Source organism: Paroedura picta, chromosome 1, assembly GCF_049243985.1.
Source record: "Paroedura picta isolate Pp20150507F chromosome 1, Ppicta_v3.0, whole genome shotgun sequence".
Classification (NCBI taxonomy): domain Eukaryota; kingdom Metazoa; phylum Chordata; class Lepidosauria; order Squamata; family Gekkonidae; genus Paroedura; species Paroedura picta.
Window position 1 is genome coordinate 148,138,929 of NC_135369.1, and position 27,696 is coordinate 148,166,624.

At 41.3% G+C, this 27,696-nt stretch overlaps 1 protein-coding gene across 1 annotated transcript in view; it reads left to right on the forward strand.

Moving 5' to 3' along the window:
* Positions 1–27,696, forward strand: part of LOC143822494 (protein eyes shut homolog) — a 672,231-nt gene that overhangs the window by 618,202 nt on the left and 26,333 nt on the right. The window contains exons 27-31 of the mRNA XM_077307707.1: positions 7,698–7,870; positions 11,287–11,469; positions 18,447–18,613; positions 19,707–19,851; positions 21,766–21,940. Of these exons, the coding sequence (XP_077163822.1) occupies positions 7,698–7,870; positions 11,287–11,469; positions 18,447–18,613; positions 19,707–19,851; positions 21,766–21,940 (843 nt within the window). The remainder of the gene's footprint in view (positions 1–7,697; positions 7,871–11,286; positions 11,470–18,446; positions 18,614–19,706; positions 19,852–21,765; positions 21,941–27,696) is intronic.

A 27,696-nucleotide genomic window follows, 5' to 3' on the forward strand; every position in this document is an offset into this window, starting at 1 on the left:
AGTGCAAGCAGAAGGACAAATTGCAGAACCAGAAAGCTCTCCACAATGAGAAAGCTGCAGGCACCTGTTCAATATGCAGTGCATGGTATTAATTACTTCCACTTACAAGCCTATCAGAACATATTCTCTGTGCTTCCGGGGGGGAAACAAATTAATAAGGTCTGGTAAACAACTCTTCCCCCCCCCTTCATCCTATCTATTGTTAGACATTTATGTAAGCAAATACTGCTTTGACAGGCAAACTAATGCACAAATAAACCATGTGGTAATATTGTAATTAAATTTTACAATCTACTCAGCCTTCTTCAGAGTTTACCACATAAAAACTAGGGATGAGCATGAACCACATTTTTTGAGGAGTGTTTTGGTTTGTGGTTCATATCTGAATCATGAACCAAACCGCAAACCTATATGAACTGATAGGTTGGTTCATGAACAAATCTGGTTCATATAGGTTCATGGGCCATTTAAAGTCTAAACCCTTGCTTTCTAGTACTCCCCACAGCTTTTCACAGGGGACAGAAAGTAGGGGTTTCCAAACAGCTGAAGGTGGTAGTTGTTTGGTTTAAATGGCTCCAAGCCATTTAATCAAGCAACTGAGTAGCTATTTTTCATGAAGAGCAGAAAACAGGGGTTCTTTATGAACAGCACCAAAGTTCATGGAGGTTTACACTGGTTTTTCAGTTTGTAAACATTGTTCTGCAAATCATGAATTGGCCAAAACGAGTGGCAAATTTTATTTTGTCAAATGGCTCATGCTCATCCCTAGAAATAGCACAAAGGGCAATGAGAAGATGAGAAGAAGAACCCCACTTTTTACTACTTAAAGAAGTCTCAAAGCAGCTTACAATCGCCTACCCCTTCTATCTCTACAACAGGTACCCTGTGAGATAGGTGAGGCTGAGAGAGCTCTGAGGGCATTTCTTTTTTAAAATGACTAACTTTCTGGAGCAATTAATAGGTAGACAAGCATGCAAGCAATGCCAGAAATAAAATAATGCTTTCCCTAAGTTGTAACACGAAGCATGCCTCTCTAAAGTTTTCTCCCCCACAAAATCTGGAATGAGATTGATTTTTAAAAGTATCAAAGGACTTGTGATCCCATAAGGGGTGGTGTTCAAAAGGCATTATGCATCTATGATTCTATGCATAGGCGTTTCAATGGAGAAGTATGATTTAAAAAAAAACATTAGTGAGCATCATGGGACCTACCTTTAAACCATGGAGAAAGGGGATTGGTTGTCTGAATTGATTGACAGGTGGAAGCACAACACGTATAAGGCGTGTTGCTTTCTTCCACCATTTCCAGCAGCAGATGTGGAGGGTAAGATGCATGAAAAGAAGGCAGACAAAGGCGAGACACCAGAAAAGGTATGGAGAGGCTGGCAGGCGCGATATGATTTAGCACTACGCCATTCAGCTGGCATAACGGTATTTTAGTGATGTGTGGAAATTGCATGAGAACTGTTACTGGCCCAACATCACCCATATGGAGGAATGGGGACAGCTGCATATGGAGGAATAGGGAATTAAACCCAGCTCTCCAGATTAGAGTACGTGAAGATTAGCATAGAAGCCCAAGTGAGAACAATTAGGGACAGGGTGGAGGCAAAGGGGACAGGAAATAAAAGAGAGTGAGGATAGAGTTTGGGGAATGAGGGTGTCAGTAAGAAACACGAGATGGATGTGATAGCTGACGGAAGTCCAAGAGGTAATGTCAAACAGTAGTGTGACAGTGAAAGCCAGGAACCTGAGGAAAACAGCTAAAAATCCTCAGACCTAGATGCTATTGAAGAGGGTGATGAATATGTCTCCCATAGACCCATTATGTATGGGCCGGAACACACGAGCTGGTGGCAACAGGGCTTCAGGGAAAAACCCCGATTATGCTCGACATCGCCGCCATCCCGGGCATTCTTTCACATTTCTGGGTTTCCCAAGGGCACAGGCGAGGGCTAGGTCAGGCTTTGGTGTCACAGCAGGCATGCTATAGCTTTAGCTGAAGGAAGCAAAGATGTCTACTGTTGCCTTTGAGTGGGAAAGATCTTCTCACATGAATGCTTGTAGGGGTAAAGCATGAGTGGCTTCCTGCTTGCAAATGTGGGATGGTAAATCTCACATTTGCAGCCCTCCTCATGGGGAAACCCCTATCACGTTTTCCCTTTGCCCCATCATCGCTTTTTGGCTCTTGACAAATCTGCAAGGGATAGCAGCATGCTCTCGTGGACTGAACCCCCCCCCCCGCCTGAATTTTTTAAAGGTACTTGCACATTGCTATGCAGTAATGCCACAACACAGATGCATTTTTAAATAGAAATCAACACTGCCCTGTTCATATGGAGAAACACCAGAATGAAACAGCATTCCCCACCCCCACCCCATCCCTTATTGGAATTCGTATTCTTTTGCAGTTTATTTTTATCTGGGTGGATTTCTGAGACCCTGAACATGATAACTGGAGCCCAGAAAGACAATTTGTGTAAGTGGTTGGCTTTAAAACAAGGTGCTCAGACCCCTGTATGATCAGGAAAAGGCAGCCAGATCACACACACCCTCCTTCCCAGCTCATTCCCCACCTCCAGAAATTAGAAAGGGGGTTGTGTTTTGCCTGCTTGATCCCCAAAAGACCATGGACACTTTAAAGAAGATTTTATTTCACCTTTGACAATGTAAGTTTGTGGTCGCGCTGCAACACAAACCGCACAATTAAAAAAAAATACTAGGAGTAGGAAATGGAGATGGGAGTATAGGTGAAACAAAGCTGCTGAGACTATCGAACGTTTTCACCTTCATACGGTCTTATCCCTGGTTTCTCACCGATGGGACAAGTGATTTAGGGTAGTAAGTCAAGTTTTGGCGATTTCCAAAATCATGAGTTAAAAATGGCCAAATCTCAACCTGGTTACTGGACAGGTTTGGGATGCAGGTGATGTCATGTGGAGGGGGCTCTAAAAGCTGCCAGCATTCAAAAGCTGTCCAGGAACAAATTCCTCACGTGGAAATGGTCACTAGATTTCAGATTGTTTCTAAAGTTCTCTTCTAATGTATTCAAGATGTATGCACTATTTTTTTGCTTGATTAACTTTCTTTGTGGCCCTTCTCCTAAAATCTGAAGTTTTCTATATTCTGGAAAATGAATCTCATCAAGTAAGATCATATTCGTATTTTCACCATATACCTTATGTTTGAAAGAGAGAAGGAAGTCCTATTACTGTTCTTTTCTAATCTGGAAAAACATAAATTACATACATTTAGCTAAATCAAATCCCTATCAGGTCTAAGAGTGTTCCATAACTGGTAAGAGGTCAGAATATGAATTTTCATAATAGAAAAATGTTTGATTCTATCCCAATTTGAAATGGAGGATAAGTGATCTTATTTATCAGTGGTAAAGGCCAAAGTGTAAAAAGGTAGGCTCTCCCTCTTACTTTTAGTCTGTGAAACATTTCCCCTGGTGTGTCACCCAGTTATGTTAATTTTTATTGCCTCCAAACTCAACATCACACTTATTGCACATTTGAAAAATGTCAACACAGTTTTATAGCATTAGATTTCACACTTTTAAGGGATTTTTATAGCTTTCATAATGTATAGCCATCATTCTGTGCTAAAGCACCAATGAAAGTAAAAGGTCAAACTAAAAGTCTGAAAAGAACATATAATGAAAAAGATTGTGTACAAAAGGTAGGGGGCACAGAATATTTGCTTTCTGTTGCTCCCTGAAGTAGCATGACCTAAAGCTTAGTACTCACCCTTTAATTTCAAACAGCAACATACATTAATAAAGAACTGCTATAATAAACTAGTAATAGATCTTTCCCCTGTCACATCTTTGCCCATTAATTTGTTCAGAATGCTGACACATTTAACTTTTTGTCACTGACACTAGGATCATCTGCCATATTTTTCGCCAATAGCATCTAGCATTCTTCCATATTCATTTCAAAACGTTCCTCCTTTTGGTCAAAGGTTATCGTAATCTAGCTCTGTCAGAGCTCTCATCTTGTTCACACCAAGTCTCTGCTGCTCCCATACTTCTTAAACTGGATCTCATCTTCCATATCTGGTATTTCTCTTGCATTTTCTTGTATACAGAACCTTCTCCTGCTTCACATCTGTTATATTTCTTCTCTTCCACCAGCCTCCTTTCTTATTTTAAGGAAATTATTTTAAGGAAATTTAAGGAAAGTGCTGAATCCAGCACGGGGGCAGACTGGTCATTGACGTACAAGGGAAGCTCCTGGCCAGGAGCAAACAGAGCCAATTCCCATGACTTTGAGAGCCATCTGGATGGACCTTTCAGTGGAAGTCATGGGTGATCCAGTGTACATTTTAGTGCCACTGATTGGGTGTCCCTGATTGGGTGTTCCTGCAGTGCTCACTTCCAGCACCATACATGGCACTCAGCTTAGCTTGCTCCTGAGCTATTTTTACTTCCCAGTGTACTCCTGATCTAGTGTTTCTGTTCCACTAGGGGAGGAATGTTCTTCTGACCCAAGGAATGTTCACCTGGTGAACCTTGCACCAACAGGATATTCTGCTTCTACTGCCCAAATGCTCCTTAACAGGACAGCAGTGTTCAATCCAATTCCAGTCATGTTGATGGCTAGGAGAAGTAAGAGCTGGTTTGAAGGCTGCACTCACTTTCTTGAGCAGAAAGCAACTCCTGGGTGTTCTTATGAGTTTGCTTGAGGGATTATGCACAATAGAGCAAGTATTTAGTGTTGTGTGGAACTACAGTTTTAATTCTACTTCCAACTGATCCAGTAACAATAGTAGCTAATTTGTGGACTGAACTGCATTTTGAGGTGCACCTTGCCTCTCCACTGAGCAAAATATGTAGCCTTCCTCTAGGCTAAAGGAACCTTCCTCCAACTGAGGCAAATATTCCATTGGAGGAAGAGACATTTACGTTAGAGCAAGGCTCCTTGTTGGATGACTGGACCTTCCCAATTATCTCAGCCTTTCTGGTTCTCAACCTCTCTGCTCACCTGTCAAAGGAGAATGATAATACTTGACTGCCCTTGAAAGCGGTAATAAACAATACTGAAAGAATCCATTTGAAACATTTCTAACATTCCCAATCTTCTATGTAGATCTGAAGTACCATCACTTCAAAGTAAAGGACTGAAGTCTTTAGAAGAAAATAACTAAGACTCCCTACACAAACACACACACACACACACGATTTTGAGGCGAAACAAATTAACCTCATAAACAGAAATGAGGAGAAATAGTCATTTCTCCTAGTTTTGCCATTTCACATTTTAAGACAGAATTATATTTGCAATCCTAATCATTTTCCAAAGTATTTGCCCCCTCAGAAGTTGTTACCATGGTTCAAAGGGGCTCACTTTTCAGTATGTAGGCATAAAAGTGGAACTTTTGAATAAGCCACCAGGAAACGTTCCTGCACAAGATAAATCGGAACGGTTCAGTAATGCTGCCTGCTCCATTCAGTGAGGCTGGGGTAGAAATGCTTTCCAGTAGGACATGCCTTTAATGACTAGCCTTTAAGAGACTGCCTCCTGCAAGATCAGAAGAATGACACACCACTGGCATCAAAATGACTGAACATGCAGGGTTCTTAGTGCTATACAAGACAAGGCAAATCTATCCCTTTGACTTTCTTCCTCATCTCTCTCACGCTGCAGCTCTGTATAGAGAACAGGCTATTCATAGGAATTTAGTATTGTAGCTGATAGCAATTTCCCTCTTTGAAAGGTGTCTGGAGGCATAATTCACAAGGATTCATTCTAGCAGGCTTCGTAGCTGAGATTCCCCTTGCCTCAGAACTGTGTGAGGTCTGCTTTGAAATGCACTAATGAACTGTTAGGCATAATGAGTGTCAGGAGAGTTACTTATTTTATTCTGTTAATAAATACAGCATTCTTGGCTCTGGGATTTTCTCCCCAAGTATGCATTTTAGTTCACTGTCTCTAAGTAGTGAACTTAGATCTATTAAAATGCCATTTGCTTCTATCAGCAAAAATTAATAAATAGATGTCATCTAAACAAATATTTTTTTCTCTAGCCAACTGTTTCTTCTTTCACTTCCCCGAAAGCTCCCCGCATCTTCTGCCCTTTTTGTGCTTCCTTTTCTCTTTCCCACTTAACAGCCACACTTCTTTATCTGCACCCTTCTTTATCTGCTTTCCATTTCCACACCAGCCTCCGCTCAGGAAAATTACGGCTCAGTTGCAAGTAAGCCTCAGTTCTAAGGTGAGAAACCTACAAGGACTTACAGGGACCGCCTCATTTCCCCAAGTATCTCCCTTCCCACAATATTTCCTGTCTCCTTCATCTGGGCACCTTTTCCTGCTTCTTTCTCCCATTTCCACCCCCCCACCTTCATTTTTGGCTGTATTATTTATTTACTTATTTTAGCCCACTTTTCCCTACAGTGAGAATTCTGTACACTCAAAATGTTGCCACATATTATGAAATCATGTGACTCTTTTCCATTTTTCACAGTGGTCAATTCTACAGCAGAGATTCCTTTAGTGTCGAGCAATATGGAAAATAGGACGTTGCAACTGCTTGTCAGTTTCCAAAAAAGTCTTGTCGGTTTCAACATTGGGTTTTCTTCCTTTGCCTGTTTTCCTTTCTGTTTCCTTTCATTCAATGCTAAAATGCATGTGCAAAACACGAACCATGAGGATTTAAATGGAATTTGCTGCATAGCTGTGATAGGGCAATTGCATACTTAAAAAAAAAACTTTGGATACCACCCCTAACATGTCACAAGTTACATCGCACCCCAATTTACAAAAGTGTCTATTTTAATTGTAACTGCAGAATAAATACACTAGATAGAAAAGAATGGTGCATAAGGCAGGCGCAGAATCCAAAGTCAAGCTTAAAGCCTTGCTGCTCTGAAAATCTGCAGTATGGAAGTGCATCATTGTGCATATGTGCATTGTGCATATGTGGATTGTGCTTTTGCCCCAAATGGAAAGCTCATCTAATTTAAAGGAAGTCTCCTTGAAGGAAGGTTAGATCAATGCCAGTGAAATGAAAGGTGTAATAAGAAATTCAATGTGAATTTCTGTCCACACACAAGTCACAAGTCATACAGTGGTACAAGGTGACAGGAAAACACCTGATGTGATGATGTTACATAGGGAAGAGAGACAGAGCTACTGCTTTGGACAGCATCGGCATACATGCAGTGATATCTGGTTCTGAACTCAGATGGCATTATTCCAACACTCGCTAGACATTGCAGCTTCTTTTCTACAGCAATCATTCACAGCTGGATTTTTCTGCGTGGACATGACAATCAACTCAGTATCCAGAGGAGCCCTATTTACTTGGGAGGAAACTGATTTATGGCTCTATCCTAGCACTCCCATTGTTTCACCACAATTTATTTCATAAAATGCATTTGATTGCCATGTTCCTTTAAAAAGCGTCTCCCTTTTCTTATTTATATTTCTTCCTCAAAATCAAGAGCAAGAGGCCTTCAAAAAGTTAGACACTGAGAAATGAAAATTAAGAAAAAGTTGTGATATAAAAGATCTTAGAATCTTATTTAAGTAAATGTAAAGTAACTATTCATGCTCAGTATTAGATGCACAAGAGGAACTGACTGCTTTGGCAGGCAGATTCAGTATTGCTGGATTAAGCCATGGATAAATCAGATTCTCTCCAGAGAAAGTTCTTACTTTTCACAGCTTTTTGTTTTGATCCAACAGCGATACAGAGAACTGGTTCTGTGAATGTGCTGCACTGTACTCTGGGAAATTATGTCAGTTTTCAAACTGTGAGAAGAACCCATGTGGGAATGGAGCTACATGTTTTCCAAAAAACAACCAAGACACTGTGTGCCTTTGTCCCTATGGAAGAACTGGGATTCTCTGTCATGATGGTAAGAAAGAGGCTGGATTTAATAACTACTTTGCCACAGGAGTCTGGTTCCGATATATGAAGCTGACCAAGAAAATTGCTCATGTTGAAGGATGGCAAAACTTTTCTTCTGTCATGCTAATCAATGTCACTGCCTCCTTCTCTCATGGTTGTTCATTCTTGAGTGTTTACTTATAACTTAGCAAAAATAAGCTGTTAGATCACAATAATGCACAGTTTGTGAAAGAGGATCCATGGCTGATGAATTCTTAAATCCAGGCAACAACTGATCAAATGAAATAGGATTTGTGTGTTGAATCAGAGTTCTCCCTGCTTGATCCCAATGAGCCACAGGGCCAATTCACATGATACAAAGTCCTTACAGCCACCATGAAACTTATACAAGTCCAGTAGGACCTTAAAGACCAACAAAGTCTCCAGGATAAACTGGAGGATGGTGGACATGTCTCCAGGAAAGTTAGATGGATATGGTAGCAGAAGGGCACTCAAACAGTAGATGTCAATGGCATTCATCGGACTGAAGGTGCTGCAGGGCTTGGTTCTGGGCCCAGTACTTTTCAATGTTTTTTTATCAATGATCTAGAGATGATGGGGTGGAGGGACTAATAATTTACTTTTCAGATGATACCATATTGGGGGGGAAAGCAAACACACTGGAAGACAGAGATAAAATTTAACAAGATCTGAACACACTGGCAGATGTGAATAAGATGCAGTTCAACAAAGATTCATGCAGAGTTCTACATCTGGGTAACAAAAATGAAAATCACACAAACTGGATGGAAGGCACATTTCTGAGTAGCAGTGTATATGCACAAGATCTGGAGTATGGGTGGCCTGTCACCTAAATAAAAGCAGCCAGTGTGATTCAGTGGGGGGAAAAGTATAATATAGTTTGGGGATGTATCAACAAGAGGAATTACATCCAAATCACAAGATGTCATAATTGTAACCTTGATGTGTACCACATTGGTCAGGCCACACATGGAGTACTGTGTGCAATTCTAGAAGCCTCACTTCAAAAAGGATGTGGACAGAAGGGACCAGCTACAGAGGAAGATTACAAAAATGATCAGGGTCCTGGAGACCAAGCCCTACAATGAAAAGCTGAGGGACTTGGGAATGTTCAGTCTGGAGAATAGGATTGTAAATAATATCTTAAAAAGCAAAAACAAATATGTCATATGTTAGTTGCACTAACAAAATAATCTTAATGAAAAATGTAATAAATAAATGAAAAGTCTTCCCAACCTAATTTGGACAGGTGGTGTATGTATACATTAACCATCAATCAGATAAAAGATCAAAAGTGATAAACTCAGGTATGATATATAGATGAAGGGTAAGATAACGCAATATCACCTGAGCAGCAAGGAATAGAACCCATGGGGAGGTGGCATCTTCCCTCCCAGAGAGTGGAAAGAAAAAAAAATGAGATACAAAAGTCTCCTGAAAGAGGAATTCATAGAATAATCATACTTCATTGTACACACATCCAATCAATATCCTCATTCTGTCTGTGTGGAGTTAGTACAAATTAAAGATCTAAAACATCTCTCTTTTCCTCATTACTCTGTATAGTTGAAGAAGCCCACAGACATTCCCCTACCCAGAATTTCAGCTGCTCATCAAAATTCTGAAGGTCAAAAAATGTTTCACAAGTGGACTCTGATGTTTTTTTCCCCATTCTAATGCAGCTTCTTGACAGATCTGGCTGTCAGACTTACATACATTAAGCCACAGGGGGCACTGGATAACATAAAATACATTACATGAATTACAATTCATAAATGAGTTTATATAAAAGGTTCTATTTTTAGATGAAAGGTTTTTGCTACAGTTGACAGGACATGAATAGGAAAGAAAACCTTTGAGCATTTCTCTCCCATCAACTATGATGTTGTCTGCAGTAGGTCTTCATAATCCCCTCCTAACCTTGAGATTCCTGGACTGCTTAAAGGAGAATAGAAGAGGAAATGTACACCTTGGAATATCAGACAGGAGCTACAAGTATTTTTATATAACTTCCTGAATTTGTTTGTAAGTGCCATTATGGGTCAAAGATGTAACCATCCTGGATGATCTAGGGATATTTTTTGCCTCAAAAATTGCTTGTTTTAGAATTGTTTATGAATGTCCTTTATTCAGACACATCAGTATCTGGGTTTGAAAATCTGTATTCAGGTTACAATGCCTTTTTTACTTAAGGAATTGGGAATATGGCAAATTCCTTTTTAGACCAAATTGATGGAAACTGTCCCCCACTAAAAAGAAATTTGCATCCATTGTTTTTCTGTATGCATCAATGTATATCAGTCAGTCAGTAACCTTTTATTGGCATAAAATATGTATAAGACATATAAAAATAGGGTTTAAAATTTCAATAAAATAATAAAATAGGCCATGGGGTTACATAACCAAACAGATCTTAATGTATATAAACAATACCCATCCTTCTGATCTCCACACACCAAAAAAAAATCAATCTGGATTTATCAAAGGTCATGTGAAACTTGATTGTGTTGTATATGCTGTTAATGAAGTGGCCAAAACTGGTAAGTAATTCTTCAGTCCCTTTCCAAATGATGATGTCATCCAGTAATCTTTTGCAGAGAACAATATAGTCTCTATAAAAATGGTTATTCTGAGGAATATAGTTGTTTTCAAAATTATTCATTCATGAATAAATTGATAATCTCTGGAGCAATTATACCTCATGACTGTGCCAGAGATTTACCAGAAAAATTCTTTAAACAGAATTCTTCAAACAAAGTCTAGCAAACTATCACAGATAGATGGACTGGAGTGATATTCCCTCCTGTCAAACACTTTTTACAAAAGATTGAGCCTCGTTCTATGGGAAATTAGAGAGACTACACCTATAATAACAGAAATCACCTCCTCAGTATGCAGTTGTATATTATTGATACACATATATGTTTTTTTAAATAAATGTCATGGCATAATGTATTGGTTTATAGTCTCCAGCCTCCAGGGATAGTCAGTCTACAGACACAATAATAAATAACTTAAACGGCCTGCCATGTTGGGAATAGATTTTAAATTTTAGTTTAAATCCACCCTTGCCCTCACTTAACTCTCAGCTGAATTTAAAGCACACGTGAAGAGTTTTTCCAAAGAGCCGACAAAATTTATTGAATACAGTTCTGCCCACTTGGTTAATGATGGGGCTAAAATTGTAAAGTGTATTAATCACAACCCCTCTGCAAAAAAAGCAAGACGTTGTTACAAAGGTCAGGGAAGGGGAAATTTATAGTAATGATATAATATTTTTTTCCACATCCTCAACTAACGACCTAATTAAAAGCACTGTTTTTATGGATTCTTTTGCATGTAGGTATTAATGCATTCTGTTCATTTGCCCACATTCTGAATTTCCTCTTTTTTCCCAAACAGTTATTAACATTACTTCTCCCAGCTTCAGTGGAACAGATGCCTTTGGCTATACTTCATTCCTAGCATATTCAACAATTCCAAATATCAGCCTCTACTACAAATTCCATCTGAAATTTCGGTTGGCAAATGACAATTCATCACTTCAAGATAACCTGATATTTTTCACTGGACAGAAGGGTCAAGGTAAGTTAATTAGGCTTCATACAGCGAAGACCCTCTTGTGGCGCAGAGTGGTAAGGCAGCAGACATGCAGTCTGAAAGCTTTGCCCATGAGGCTGGGAGTTCAATCCCAGCAGCCAGCTCAAGGTTGACTCAGCCTTCCATCCTTCAAAGGTCGGTAAAATGAGTACCCAGCTTGCTGGGGGGTAAAACGGTAATGACTGGGGAAGGCACTGGCAAACCACCCCGTATTGAGTCTGCCAAAAGTGATACGGGGGGGGGGAGTTACCATTTGCTATGTATCTGTGGGCAAATCAAGAATCATAAACAAAATTTCAGATTTATCTCTCACGCTGTCATGGTTGTCTACTGTCAGTCCAAGAGGTGGTGGGAGAGGGGCAAAAATGCTCATATTGCAAACAGCAGGACATCACTTCTATGGAAAATATGGAAGTTATATTCACATACCTCTAGAAATTGCCAGAAGCAACTCCTAGGACAATGTGATGCACTGCTAAGTTTTCTTGGAAGTGATGTGATGGCATGCATGACACTGTCCCTCATGGCATCATCCCCCAGCTCCTTAAGCTTTCATTAATTTGATTTTACTGGGTGGAAAATAATAGCCCTTTCTACCTTCTAAAACCTGGAGCAACAATACTTACATAGTTGGTCTTTTAAATTGTGCTTTATTTCCCACATTTCATTTCTGGAAAGAGAGGTCAACTACCCCCATAGTTAAACCCTAAACTTGTATAAGCTCATAAAAGTAGGTTGCTTTCAATAAGCCAGTAATGAAAGAAGTTCACTCTACCCATAAACAGTATCTTCATTATTATGACTTTGGCCATTTCCACTGGGGCAGTCTGCACCGAGTTCAAAATGGTTGGAAAGAGGTTTTTTCCCTTCCTTCCTACCGCCTGATGCCACACTCATGCACATTCCAGAGTTTCACTGGCTTTTCTCAGTTCTTTCTCAAACCTGCTTTCATTTAAATTGGGGGGTTAAAATAAAGTTTCTAGGCAGATCTGACAAATTTTAATACATCTATTCCCTTTACCGAATCAATTCCTCTTAATATAACGGTAAGAGAGTGCTGGGGAAAACTGGGACACTATTGTTACTGTTACTGCTACTGTTACTGTTACTGTTACTATTTAAATATATTACCCACCACTACCAAGTGGCTTGTGGCAGGCTACAACAGGGCTACAACAGAGTGAATGAAATCCCAATAAAAACCCCGTTAAAACCCAAGACATAAAAACATAACACAGATCCAACTAATAACAAGAAAAGAGATATGGCAGAAAAAACTAACTTGCAATACTGTCATCCCCCTATAAAAATCTCATAGAGCGGGGTGGGAAGAGAGGTGCAGATGGAACCCACAAGGCACCATTCATATAGCTCTATCCCAGAAGGGGGGCCCTACAGATCTTCCTTGCTGTACCAGCCTCAACCATAGCCCTGGTGGAAGATCACCATTTTGCAGGCCCTGCAGAATGCTGGAAGCTTCTGCAGGGCCCGCAGCTCCTCTGGGAGCTAATTCTACCAGGTAGGGGCCAATTAATGGCTGATCAGAAGGGATGTCCAGCCCCTTGCTGCATCCCCCTTTAACTTCTTCCACATGGAAGAAGTGCCAGCCTGCTCTACTATGATGATGTCCAGAGGAGATGGGGGCCCTGGAACCATGGTTGGGAGGAGCCAATAACTGGGGAGGGAGGGGGACCCATCCCTGGGCTCACCAGCACATGTGGGGGGGGGAGGGTGGGAGGTCTGGCAGCTGACAGTTGGGAGCTGGGAGGTAAGGGGAGGCAAGCCCTGGCCTATGCACCATGGGTGGGGGACCACCACTATAGGGAGACATGGAGGAAGGCTTAGGAGAGAGGGAGACCCACAACACAAGGCCTCACCACCAGCTGCCTTTCTGCATGTGGCCCATGCCCACCTCCAAGCCTCACACCAGGGCAGCTGCATAGGCCTGCTGGCAGGAGGACAGCTGCATGAGCAAGTGGAAGGTTTTTTTTGGGGGGGGACCACCTAGGCCTCCCCCACGCCACCTGCATGACTCCAAGTCAGGTGGCTGCTCTGGCGGGCAGGAGGGATGCCACCAGGCAGAAGGGGGGAACAGCCCAAATGGTGCCCGTATCACCTTCAAGCCTCCTGCCCTTCTCCTCACTTCCTCCCTTTTTTACCTCTTTTTTCCTTCCTTCCCCCTTCCTTCTTCCCCTTCTCCCCTTCCCCTTCCTTCCTTCCTTCCTTCCTTCCTTCCTTCCCCCACCTAGAGATCCTAGCGCCCGTTGTATTCTGGGGTACAATGGGTTTTGCCCCTAGTGTCTTAATGAAATCACACTTAAGTTGTTGAAATTGTCTACTTTTGTATTTTGGCTTGAATACTAAGATATAGTTTCAATCCTTTTATTAACCTCCTTCTATTATTGAAATCAGAGAATTGCAGGATTATAAATTTTTGCCCCTTTTACATGTTTTTACCTTTTGCTCTTATAGTGCTATTGGTTGATCTTTGATTATAATAATTAAAAAAAAAAAACAGAATGACTCCAAGTGGATGGGAAAATTTGGATTCTCCAGTCTGCATGATAATTGTTTTCCCTGTCCTTGAAAGCCATTTCCTCCCCCACCCAAACACACATACACATGGGGACAATAAAAATAAAAACTTGACCATTTTTTATCATTTTATCAATATTATGTTATAATTATAGCCTTATATATATTATAGTATAGTTATGAGAATTCCTTGCTTCCATTTTTTTAAGTAAGTTTCTAGCCCTTCCCATTTTAGTGATAAGAGGGAAAGGGATATTTCTGCATTGGAAGGGCTAGAGGGCTTTTGTTCAAATGAAAGCTCGGAATTCTCGTAACTTTTTATTTTATAATGGTATATTGATACACCAATATATAATTGCCATTATATATATTAAAAGTCCCAGTAGCCCAGTGAAGGGGGAATGTCTTCTGCTGATCGACTTGGGCAGGAATACTGTAGAGCAGGGGTGGCCAAACTGTGGCTCTCCAGATGTCCATGGACTACAATTCCTATGTATGCATAGGATACATGGGGCAAGGACTCGTGGGAATTGTAGTCCAAGGACATCTGGAGTGTCATGGTTGGGCCACCCCTGCTGTAGAGAAATCTGCCATGTGGAAGTACTGAAAAGCACTGTAACCCAGAAAGGTTACAGTGAAAGAGATGTGTTAAAAATGTAAGATGCTGGTTGTGGAATGTTGCGTATTAGGAATGGATGACCTTGATTACAGTAGGAAAAGGTTGGCACAGCTGAGAGCTTGAAATGGTACATTGTTCTACAACCCCATTTCCATCCAAGAAAAATTTTTCAGCATATCGCTAGATGGTGTTCAGATATGCTGAATATACATTTCTCCAATATAATTCTTCTTTGAACAAAACTGAACAATTTGGGGGCCAGTAGAATCTTTGCTTTTATTTACATTACCAATAAATCTAATTCTCCTTTGTATTCTTTATATTATTCTCTATTTAGCAAAAAAACTGGGAATACTTCATTCTGGAAACTTGAGCCATGAACTGGAGGACAGATCTTTCTACAAACTTGAAAAAGGCCCAGGTTTGCAGAAAAATCTGAAATTGAACATACACAAGAAAGGGAGTAAATCTCTTCAAATAATAATAGACACAGTACCTGTAGCTATAAAAATGAATTCCCCCTCACTAGTTGTTGCTAAGCAACCAAAACAGTACTGCTGGCCTTCAAAGCTTGATTTTTTAAAGTAAAAGTAGCATCGGAGTCCTTTCCAGTGCTGTTTTGGCATTTAAAGAAGGACTCTTTGGGGCCAGGCCCACCAGCGACCACCGGACAATTTTCTACTACATGACTTGCATAATTCACCCAAGTATGGCTGCTTGCTACTGTTCTATAACAGGTACTCTACTAAAACCACTGTAGTGCTTACAGCTTCAAATCTCTACTCTGCCATGTAAACTCCCTAGATAATCTTGGGCCAGTTACATATTATCAGCCTCACCTACTTCACTGGGTCGTTGTGAGAATATAATGGAGGAGGGGAAAAGCAGTTTTATGCCCCCACTGTGGAGAAAAGTGGAGTATAAATGAATAATATAGCTGAAGATGAAGAGGGGTCAGAGATGTTGGCATAGAAATCAATACAGCAAAGATGCACAGCCTGATTAAAGTGTAGATAAAATTTTATGTAGGAACAAACATACTTGATAGTGAAGAGGAAAGACAGAGATTGTTGGACAATGCAAGATCTGTATTGTGCATGATTTAACAGAATATGAAAAATATCCTAGAGAGGGCATTGGAGGAAATGTGTATTTGGTTATATACTTTATATTATTGCTAGTAGGGAAGCTCATTTAAAAAATGGGAGGCAGGGCTCCCCCTGCTCTCCTGGCAGCTAGGAGGCCAGGCAGAGCAGTATGGCTGCCATGGAGTGTGCGGTTAGCCTTCCCTGCTTTCCCAGCAGCCAGGAGGCTAGGCAGAGTGGTGCAGCCAACATGGAACACCCATACAGCCTTCCCCATTGTCTCCTGGCAGCAAGGAGTTTGAGGAAAGCAGGGCAGCCAGGATGAAGTGCACTAAGAGGGCCTTCCCTACCATCCTGGCCAACAGGGAGAGCAATGTGACCAGCATGGAGCATGCCATGTCAGCCTTCCCTGGCCTCCAAGGGGGCAGGAGGCTGGGGAAGCCAGGGAACCATGGCAGGTCTATGGCAGAGTGGGGCAGAGCATGTGTGGACAGCCGCCCACAGCCCTATGGCTTACCTCCTGCTGGCACTTCCTCCTCATTGCAAGTGTCAAGACGTGGCATGGAGGAGGACGAGAACCAATTAGGGCCAATCTGAGGGCTAGCATGTTGTTGGAAGGGCCATGCACTTTTTATGTGGTGCGATATGATATGTTTGGTGTGGGTAACTCTGCTATACAATAAATACAAATAATAATAATCCTGGAGTATAAAGTTACTTGAGCGTTGGGTGGAAACGGAGGGCTGTCAGCAACCCAATGTACTCTTGCTTTCTGCTTCATGCAGGAAAGATATACTGTTTCCATTGAAAGCGGGCTATACAGAACACTAAGCTAAAAGTTTTAACATATCCACCCAAGGAAATCTGCAGTCAGCCACAAGAGGGCATTAGAACACTAGCTGAAGGGAACATTGGGAAAATGTAGATGTTTAGTTTGCATTGGATGGCATTAGCAGAGAAAACCTAAATCATTACACCTTGTAAACCTGTTGACTTCAATGGGATTAAGACAGCTTATTAAAAGAGTGGTTTTAAAAATAACAGTTCTACATTCTAGTTCTCTTTGTGAGGAATTGAAAAAATAGAAATAGTGTGAGACATTTAAATTGACCAAATCAGTAGAACTTTTTATTTTTAAAAAATCTGATATTTTCTCAACTCTTATTTATTATTCATTTCATCTACTTATAAATAATAAACCTGTATGTCTTATGTTTTCCAAAACATTATGTTAGATACAACTGGTATTTCTGAATCAAGAATATTCCTATATATTATTTGGCCAAAATGGGTCAAGTTCTCATGTAATTCATGTTTTGGAGATTCTGTGGTTCCAAGGAAAAATGCAATACGTCTTATAGTGTAACTAGAATTAAAGCCCATTGTATCTGATACAACGAGCACTAGCATGGGGGAAGGGGGGGAAATAGCAAGGAGAGAGGGAGGTAGAAAGGAAGAGAGTGATTAAGGAAGAGAGATAGAAAGAGGAAAGAAAAAGAGAAAGAAAGAAAAAGGAAAGAGGGTGTCAGCCAGGAGTATAGGTAGAAGGAAAGAAACCAAGTAAGAGAGAGAGATAGAAAGGACAGTGATAAATGTAGAGAGAAAGAGAGGGAGAAGACCAACAGAGAATAACAGAGAAAGAGAGAGAATGGAAGAGATAGAAATTAAGAGAGAGACAGAAGTATAGGAAGAGACGGGAAGAAAGAGGGAGAGAAATACAGAGAGAGATAGAAAGTAGAAGTAAAAGAGTGATAGAAAGAGAGAAAGGAAAGGTGAGAAAGGGATATATAGGAAGAGTGAAAGACAGAGAAATAGAAGGAGAAATAGGAATAGGTAGGAAAGAGAGGATAGAGAAAATCAAGAAGGCTGGGCCAGGGGGGAGTGCAGCCAGCACCACCCCGTACTTACCCAAGGGGCAGGAAGGCCTCCTGCAGCCCTGGGGAAGCAGCCTCCCCCTGCCCCTTGTAGTGGGCTGGGAAGGCCCTCTGTGGCCTCTGCAAGGGCATAAAGGGCCTTCCCGGCCCCAGGGGGAGAGCAGCCTCGCCCTCTCCACACCTCTTACTGGTTGAGGAAGGCTGCTGGAGGGTGCGGCGAGCCGGCAGGCAAGGCCGGGCACCAGAGGAGTGCTGTTCTTGGCAGCCACACAGCGTCTGGCTGCGAGACTGTCTGTGCACCTCATGGCCAGCTCCTGGAAGCGTGCACTCCAGGGTCCAGCCCAATGTGGTCTGGGTGCGGCCGGATTGGCCCGTGTGGGCGGAAGCTCAGGCCGGACACTGGACACGTCCTGGGCAGCAGTCTGCCCACAGGGGCTTTTCCTAAATAGTAATAGGAACAATGGTAAGGATAAAATAATAGAATTAGCATTTTGGATGCCAAAAACTAATGCCAGTACATGGAGGGCAAATTTTGAAGGTGTTTCAAAGTTTTATTCTGTTTGTGAAAAACTAAACAGCATAGGTGCCCTCTGTTTCTGTGTTAGAAATGCAAAAATAATGCGAACTTCTTCAAATTTAGAGGGGGGAGGGGTTGCCAGAAAACAAAAATGTTTTTCAGCACATTTAGGTTTTTTTTCATTTTGTTGCTGTTGTTTCCTTTTCTTGTTTATAAAATGTTTCCTTTTGATATGCTAAGTAAGAAAAGGGAAAGATGAAAATAGATTCAGCATGAAAAACGAGAGTCCAGCTTTCCTAGATTGCCACCCTAATATAATATCATTGCTTCAGGTCTCAATGGTGACGATTTCCTGGTGTTAGGCCTGCGCAATGGCAGTGTGGTTTACAGCTATAATTTGGGATCTGGAACAGCCACTATTATCAGTGAGCCAATAAATAGGACACTTCATGTTCACATGGTCAGTCTTGGAAAGTCTCTTCAGTCTGGATGGCTCAAGGTAACAACTATTTTTCTCTTGGTAACTAAGTCTGTGTAGTAGCAGAACAAAATGCTGCCAAGTTCATTGGTGCTGCTGGCAGGGAATAGAGAGTACTTCCTGGATGTGGGAGGAATGTTGCAACATGCTGATTTCACCTAAAAGTGATGTCAGTACATTGGGGACATCAGAAGGTGACATCTGGCTTTTGGGTAAAACTCTATGGCAGAATTAGCTTCTAACCATAGAGTTTTGCCCCAAAACCAGCATATCACACACTTCTAGGTGACATCAGCTTGTCAAGGTTTTCTTCAAATCTGGGAGGCGTTGGGGGGAGGGGGGTTGGCTGAAAAAGTGTGGTAGTATGAAGATTTTAAGTTGTGTCTTATTTACATTTTAACATTTTTATCTGCTGCTGAACTGAAATGTTTCTTTTAACATTCTACTGCCACCCTTTTTATTGTCTGACTGTTTTAATGCTGTTATTGGCATTCGTTTTGTTTCTTTTAACATTCTATTGCTGCCCTTTTCACATTCTGACTGTTTAATGTCGTTATTGGCATTAGTTTTATTGGTTTTTAGCTGATTGCTTGTAGTGTAAATTCGTTCTTATTCATGACTTGGAGAGTTTTTTGGTACTAAGAAAATAATTTCACTTTAATATATAATAACATTTCGCTATGATTATCATTAAGCTAGTAATTTTAAATATTCCCCATTATTTACAAGCTCTGTGATTGCACATGGTGATGTCAACATCCGCATTTTCTGAGTAGCAGTTCCTTGCTCCTTTCTCTTGTTTGTAATCTAAACCTGAAACTTTTAGTCACGGATTATGGTCTCCAGCAGAACCTAGGAATTGGATGTTCTTTACTGCATTGGCAGAAATTTTTGAACATTTCAGAACAGAAACTCTTTGGATCATGACCTCAAAATTAAGAACCTTTCATAAATTTGGAAATTGACTGATTAAAAACTGCAACATTAAAAATGTGGGTTTTTTGTCCCCATTATTAATTCATAGTAATGTATCTCTGCTGGGAAGCCTGTAGGAACACATTTTTCAAAGATACCTTTTCCATTTGCTATAAAAACCATCTGTCTTTTTTCAAAGGTGGATGATCATCAGAATAAAACTGTTACATCTCCAGGAAGATTAGTTGGACTCAATGTCTTCAGTCAGTTTTATGTAGGAGGTTATATTGAATATATTCCAGAACTCTTGCCAAATGGATCCAACTTTAAGAATGGCTTTCAAGGTAACTATTCTTTGAATCACATGGTCTTGACCTGGAAAATCATAGTTTTAAGAGATGCTTTTCTTTTTAAGGAAAATACACATTTTCCTAACATTCACAGATGTTCCAAAACACACTGTCATTTTACCTTCCAATAAGGTTGGAAGCAATGCAAGAGACTTGTATGCCATTTCTGCACTGGTAGGCTTCTGAGATGACTCCATGGTAAGACTGAATCAATTTGGGCACACTTTGAGCTTGAAGTTTCTGCTTTTTGTGTTTGCCAGTTGAAACCAGTTACAAAATGGCTTCCCTGGAGAATGGTGCCATTTGTACCTGTGGCACAAATAGGCATACTTTGGTAATCTGGTTTTGACCTACATGTAACTCAAGGAACACTAAATAATCAGGACATCCTGTGATATCTGGCCCATCTCCGGTCACATCCACACAGGAGTACTTCTCCATTTTTCTCTTCTTGCCTCTGCAAATATCTTTGCTTTCACAGTGGCAGTGAGGTTCCACGTGGATTTCTTTCTTCATGCATTCCCACCTACCACCATCTCATCTCCAGCAGGATTTTTACTTTTTTGGAACTGGTAGTTTCTACCAACCAGATTTGATGGTGTCCTCATGGCCACCATGAGGATGCTGTTGATCCTGATTGAGCCCACAACATTATACTATTGTCTCCCTGCCCTTTTCAAATACCAATGCAGCTGCATCTTTCTCCCATTAAACTGCTTTAGCACTCTAAACGATCCCATGGTGTAGGTCTGATGAATTACTTTAAAATGGCAGCAGTGTCCTTGTGAAGATCACCAGGACACTGTCACATCAGGTTTGGCCCTTGGAGAACTGGTCCAGAGTGTTCTCTGGCATGCTAAGTCATTACCTTGTTGACTTTTATGGTGAGGGTTGCTTCTGTACTTGGATGGTGGGCAGGTAGCCATTCAGCCAACTATCAGCTCTGACCTCACCCTATTTGCCATGGCAATTCTACCAGGAAGTATTTCTTTAGATTTTTCCACGTATCTCCATCCAGCTTTCACTTGGCAATCAAGAACCACTTGAACAGAATGTCCTTTCTGTGTGTCAGATATTAGTAGACTCATCAGGTAAGACCTGCAAAGTACATGCTAGGTAAAAGCAACAAAACAATGCACTATAACCCCCCCCTCCCAATATACTGTACCAGATCTGCCTGATTTGTGATTCTCTAAGCTGAATGCAGCCCACTAGCAATATACATCAGCATGTTGGAAGCCTGACAGCCCTGTGTAAAGGAACTGTAGATAAAGACCAACAAATATAGTCTCAGACTCATAAAAAGTACAGGAAACTGGCACTAAGATTCTATACCCATCAGTTGCATATGCTCATGACAAGTACACATTTTCCAGTTTTCCGGATTCATTTAGTATGAAGAAGGTTTCTTATATTTTGAACTGTGATTTAAAAAATACCCAAGGAAAAACTTCATATGTAGTGCATTGCTTTTGAAGGGTGTATGTGTATAAATGGCAGTTTCTCTTTTTTAAAAATACAGATTGTCTTTCTTTCCTTGATGAGACATGACACTGCATTCACTGGCAATAGTCCCTTTTGTTTTAGAACCATAACTTGAAGCTTGAGCCTATAAGGGCCAAAACAGGCATGATGGGGCTCTATTCGAATTAGCAAAACCAACCAGGAGTTGGAGTAAATACTCTCATTCTGCTCTGTATGGCCTTGATCCAGCTTGTTGTTGCAAAAACTTACTGTTTACAGATTAACAGAATCCAATTATTTCCATTCCATCTGCTTTGGACAGTCTACATGTTGCTATTGAGATAAATTTCTCTATCTTCCCACTGTGGTATACTTGGTGTAAAGCAAGCATATGCATTCCTATTTTTTTGGTTTCTCAAGCTGGTTCTCTTTCTTTCTCTAAAGGTTGCATTTTTGACATTCAAGTTTGCACTGGAAGGGATCCCCAGTGCAAAGCACTGGGCATTCCAGAAGGCCATCCAAATTCTGGTCGCAATGTTGGACAATGTGATGAATCTCCGTGCCAACTCATAAACTGCAAGAATGGAGGGACATGTGTGGAAAGTGGCTCTACTGTTTAGTAAGTATACCACTGTTTCATCAACGATTCTGGGAGAACATATCGTATTCTGGTTGACTTGCATTGTGATGTCCAAGTACGTTGGGCTGTGGACTAAATGTGACTAAACAAATCAAAGTTGGACAATCCTATTTCATGCACTAACTGATCATGCATCTCCTACTGAACTTGATTAAATTTCCTGCCATACCTGTAGTCTCTGGATCAGGTTACGGATGAATCCATACTTCATTGGTAAGGATCAGGGTGTCAATTCAAAGACTGCAGAAGAAACCCTTGCAAGTTTTATTTTTGCCTTCATGTTTTGGAATCCATTTTTAAGTGACTGTGCTCCAAAAGCCCACACTACTATGTGCAGAGATTTACCTTTTTATTTTCCTTGAGGCTGCTGCCTCCACTCCCCCCCCCCCACCAGGCTGCAGGAAAAGAAAAATAAACAAGCAACCTCATGCTCCACTTGTCCCTCCCCTGGCTTGCTCTGGCAGTAGAGTTGTGAGACAAAAGGCTGGAAATAAAGCCCTCTCTAGCCTTCTGCTCCTTCAATGCCAAGTGGAGCTTTATGCGATCCCCAGTTCTCCCTCTCCTCCCCCTACAATCTAGCTTCCCCAATCAAGTGGGAAGGAGAGAAGAGACTGACAATTGGGACAATTCAAGTGCAGAAGGTACCGTTTCAAGTCAGGAAAAAGGAAGGTTGCACACCTTCGATCAGAATTTGGCAGGATCAAAAAAAAAAAGCAAGACAGTCCAAGCAGCTACATGGTTATAGGTGCCTCTTATTCATTCATTCATTCATTCACCACCCTCTTGGCAAGCCAGCTCAGGACAGTGCATGACATTAAACAGTGACAGTGATAGAGGTTAAAATAGTTACCATTTAAAAGCTGTATCTGTAACTAGAAGCAGCATCAATAAATTATTATTCCTAGCACAATTCCATTCAAGGGTCTATTTCCAGGTTAGGTTGTTTTTGTGTGGGATGTTTGTTTGTTTTTATGGGGGCATCATTTCATGTTACAAGATCACTGGCCCCAATCAAAAGCTTGGTGGAAGAGCTCCACCTTGCAGTCCCAGCAGAACTATGCCAGCTCTATCAGGGCCTGGATGTCCTCCGGGAGCTCATTCCTCCAAGTAGGGGCTGGGACTGAAAATGTCCTGGCTGTGGTTGAGGCCAGACATACTTTCTCAGGGCCAGGGACTACCAACCAGTTGATTTTTGTAGAGCATTCTTTGGGGGGCATAGGCATAAATGCAATCCCTCGGTTCCCTTCTCATGACTCATAGCAGCATCTACTTCTCTGCTTGACCATATGCTGGTGTGCAGTACTTTGCTGTGATGTGATGAATATCAGCCACCATCTCTATACACACTATGATGACCTTGTGGTGCCTTTATGATGTCAAAAAATACTAATTTGTGAATGCAAGGAGCTCTGCAGGAGATGTCAATGGTTGTTAAGGAGTTCTTCATGTCTGCGAAAAAAATTCCACTACATTACAGAAGTGAAAAGAGCCAACATATCCATTTATTTTGTGAACTTCTCGACTGTCTTTCCATGTGAAGGTCCTCAACAACCTCAAGGAACATAGGGTTACTTAGAGCAGAACCAGTATTCCATTTCACAAAGCTATTTCTGAGGAGAGAAAATCCCACAATACAGCATAAAGTTCTGGTTCCCACTAATCAGTGTTCTCCTTCTAGTACAATCATGGCTGCCATTATCTCCACAGTCTCAAAATGTGCCTTTGCCTCTGGGTTGAGTCAAAAGGCAAGAATAAGCACAGTGAAGCTGTCAGACGTGGTTGCCTCCTCTTGTGCTTGCCCTCACTCAAAGAATGCCTTTGTGTCAAGATGTGGGCAAAATGGGGAGTCTTCTATTCTAACCAGTTATACAGTAATCTGAGATAGCGAAGGGTCTACTATCTACAGTCATATTTTGGTTAGAGATTGATAGCGGTTTTTGTTATTAAGTTATCACCTGTAACATTTTAATTGTAGTTTTAATGGCCCATACCAGCATGCTCCCTGAGCAGCAGGTTTCCGCTTAGAAGGAAAAAAGCATTTCTTTTGTGTGCTTTTTCCTATTGTTGCCTCACAATAGTTGTATTGCATCTTGAATCCTCCTCACGCTCAGAGAAAGCAACTTGTCAAAGCTGTGAATAGACAGGTCACCTTTGATTCCTGTCAGCAAATGCTTCCTGTCAGTACAAGCGTTTACAGTTCCTGGGAGCCCAAGACCTCCCCTCTCCCCCCCCCACCATTTTTTTTTTGTTCTATTAAAAGCGTTGTTTCTCTGAAGGACTGCATCCTGTGGGATCTGGATTTGTTTTAAAATATTGTTATGGCCCCTGGAAGTAATTCCCTCCTAAGGGTTTTGCACTTGCAATTCTGAGAAATTGTTTTGCTGTGACAGCACCTCCATTCTGAAATGATGTGCAGTGCATTTAAATTTGAGAGCCTGTTGCTATGGGGACCAGACTGTTGATTTAAGTAGGTGAAGCAGCATACATTTCCTGTGGAATTTAATTTTAAAGATAAACTTCACATTCTGCTTACTAGCTGGGTGAACCCCTATATTTTATGCAGGTAAAATGTTAAGTGTTTGTGATGGAAATGCAAGTGCATGCAGAGCTTCCAGTAATTTGTTTGTAATGCTACTACCCTCAGTATATATAAAAGGAGAAGAAATGTTTTCATGTTAGATAAGATCTCTTTGGTTTGGTAGAAGGAACATGCAAAAGAAATACGTGAACAAGCAGCTGGTATTTAGTGGTGTTGGTTTTTTTTTAACTCATGGGAAAGAGCGCATATATAGTTCACATGCTTTGAGAAATGCTGATCACTGGAGACTATGTCTAAGGTAAACATAGACACTCTTTGCACTCACAGCTTACTTCCAATATCCCAGAAGTTGAGTTAGTAGGAGGGAGGTGAGGCAAGTGGGTGTGGCAGGCTACTCATGTGGAGCTTTGCTTCACCTCTATGGCAAAGCCCCATGGACCTGGCATCATCACCATTGGGTGGAGGGCTCCCTTCTGCACTATTTGGGAAGGGTACATTAATGATGCAGTGTTAGGTCACCAGACATCACCCAAGCCTGTGTTTTAAAAGGCACCTGTACCCATTTCTGAGTGTTTGTGTGGGTGGGTCTTGTTGGAGGGACTGCTTCCATCCCCTTCAGTATTGCATTTAAAGTTCTCTTTCTTTTTTTATACAAGCTTGCATGAAGCCTATTGACCTAGAATTGCAGTGTTAATGCACAACATGCCCCCCCAAAAAAATAGTGCAGGAGGAAGCCCCCCACTGATGCTGATGATGCTGCATCCAGGTTCTTCACTGCAGAGGCCAGCAGCCCCTCCAACAACAAAATCCTTGCTGTACGCTCTTGTGGCTGTCCACCACCATCACTCTCCTTTTTGACCTTGCCAAAGGCTTTTGACTTTTGGCCCTTGCGTTTTTTAGACTTGCCCTTCTAAAAATATATATATGTGTCAGACGTTGCAAGTACTCACAACCAACTTCTTTGAAATAGAAAGTTTTATTGAGAAATACTTCATACACCTAGACTAGAGAAGTCAAATCTGCCTGAGGACAGATTTGCTTCTCCTTATCAATACAGTTCTCCCGCCCAAAACTTGAAAGTTCCCAAGGGAGGGGAGGAAGGAAGAGGAGACAGATACAATTAAAAACAGTGTTACTTTCACATGTCCTTGGCTGTCTTCAGGCTCAGATAAGGTGTTATGGTTACCAGAAGCAGGCCGAGCCGAGAGGCTTCAAAGAAAAGAACATTCATAGCTTCCAGAGATAATGGCTACATAAACATAGTTTCACTTTTAACAAGCATGCATGATATAGGGGCCTGGAGCTCCCAGGCACCAAGCGGCAAAGGTCAATCTAACTGTCATGGAGAAACTCAGGCTAATTTATGACAGGGTTTTCTAACAATCCTGACAATATGCACCCTTCCACTGCCACCTCATTTTCCCTAGGATCTGTGCCTTTGAGTGCTGTTTTTCCTTTTTGCCAACATTTTAAAAATTCCCCCTGGCAATTACTTCTGCTATAGCAATACCAGTCTAACATTGCCCAGGCCTTTTCCCCAGGCCCAATAGCTTAATGGAAAAGAAATTAAAACATTTATAAGATGGAGAACTGGAATTCTAGTGGAGCTGTCATACTAATGAGGAAAGGAGGAGGTCAGAAGGCACAGAGTGGGAGGGCTGATTCCAATGTGGGCAGTGGAGGACAAGAAGACTCGTCTCCCAGGGTGGGAAAAGGGCAGGGATAGAAATACCAGTGGAACTTTTATGGTTTTGATTTAACTATGGCTTTCAGGGGCAAAGAAATGAGAGAAATCACAGAAAAATCACTCAACAAATCTGGAGAAACAGTGAACAAAATGCAAACTGAAGGGTAGAAAATAAATGCAGGGGGGAATGCATGTTCATTTAGAAAGTAGAGATAAATGCAGAAGGGGTTGAATCCTGATGGGAATGCACCGTGAAAGTGAAGTAAAACACCAGTAACCATAGATAAGCACCTAAAGTTCATTCGTTTAGATCTAGTTGTACAGGCTAAACTGAAATCTATTATAATGAGTTTATTGCTTGTATGTGACGTCACATGGAGAAGCATCATGTGTGAATGCCATATACATGCAAAACAAGTATCTATAATGGATCAACCTTATTTCCTATTTGAAGCAGTTTGTGGAAGTCTGTGTGAGAAGAAATCCTTAAATCTAGCAGGAAGTAATGCAGTACGAGGCTCCCCCCGCTATAAAAGATGAATCAAGGAAAATCAATTGTCTAAATAGTTTGGAGTTGGGGTTGACTTTGATAGTCTGCCAGCTCCACCTAACTGTTTGGTTAGCAGTGTGGGAGACCTTCTGTTCTACAACTGGGATTGGAATTGTGAGATGGACACGAGTGCAATACTAGGCACACAGCCTTCTGTTGCTTTCTTGGCTCTCTAGTTTAGGATCAAATTCTATGTGAACACAGTTATGCTTCAGATGTATGTCACTTTATGCCAGATTTGTTCTCACCACTTCCCTCAAAGAATCTTGGGATGTGTAATTTGGTAGAAGTACTGAGAATTCCCTATGTCCTGGCACAGAATCATAGCTCTCAGGCTTCTCTAGGAAAGGATAATAACTATTAAACCATATTAAATCTGAAGTGTAGATATGACAGCAGAGTTCTGTTTTTATCAACAAGAGACATTTAAGGGAAAGAAAGTCTTCATACTGTGTGCAGTTCTGGATGCCTCACTTCAAGAAGGACATAGATAAAATTGAAAGGGTACAGAGGAGAGCGACGAAGATGATCTGGGGCCAAGGGACCAAGCACTATGAAGATAGGTTGAGGGACTTGGGAATGTTCAGCCTGGAGAAAAGGAGGTTGAGAGGGGACATGATAGTCCTCTTTAAGTATTTGAAAGGTTGTCACTTGGAGGAGGGCAGGATGCTGTTCCCGTTGCCTGCAGAGGAAAGGACACGCAGTAATGGGTTTAAACTTCAAGTACAACGATATAGGCTAGATATCAGGAAAAAGTTTTTCACAGTCAGAGTAGTTCAGCAGTGGAACAGGCTGCCTAAGGAGGTGGTGAGCTCCCCCTCACTGGCAGTCTTCAAGCAAAGGCTGGATACACACTTTTCTTGGATGCTTTAGAATGGTTAGGGCTGATCCTAGGTTGAGCAGGGGGTTGGACTAGATGGCCTGTATGGCCCCTTCCAACTCTATGATTCTATGATTCT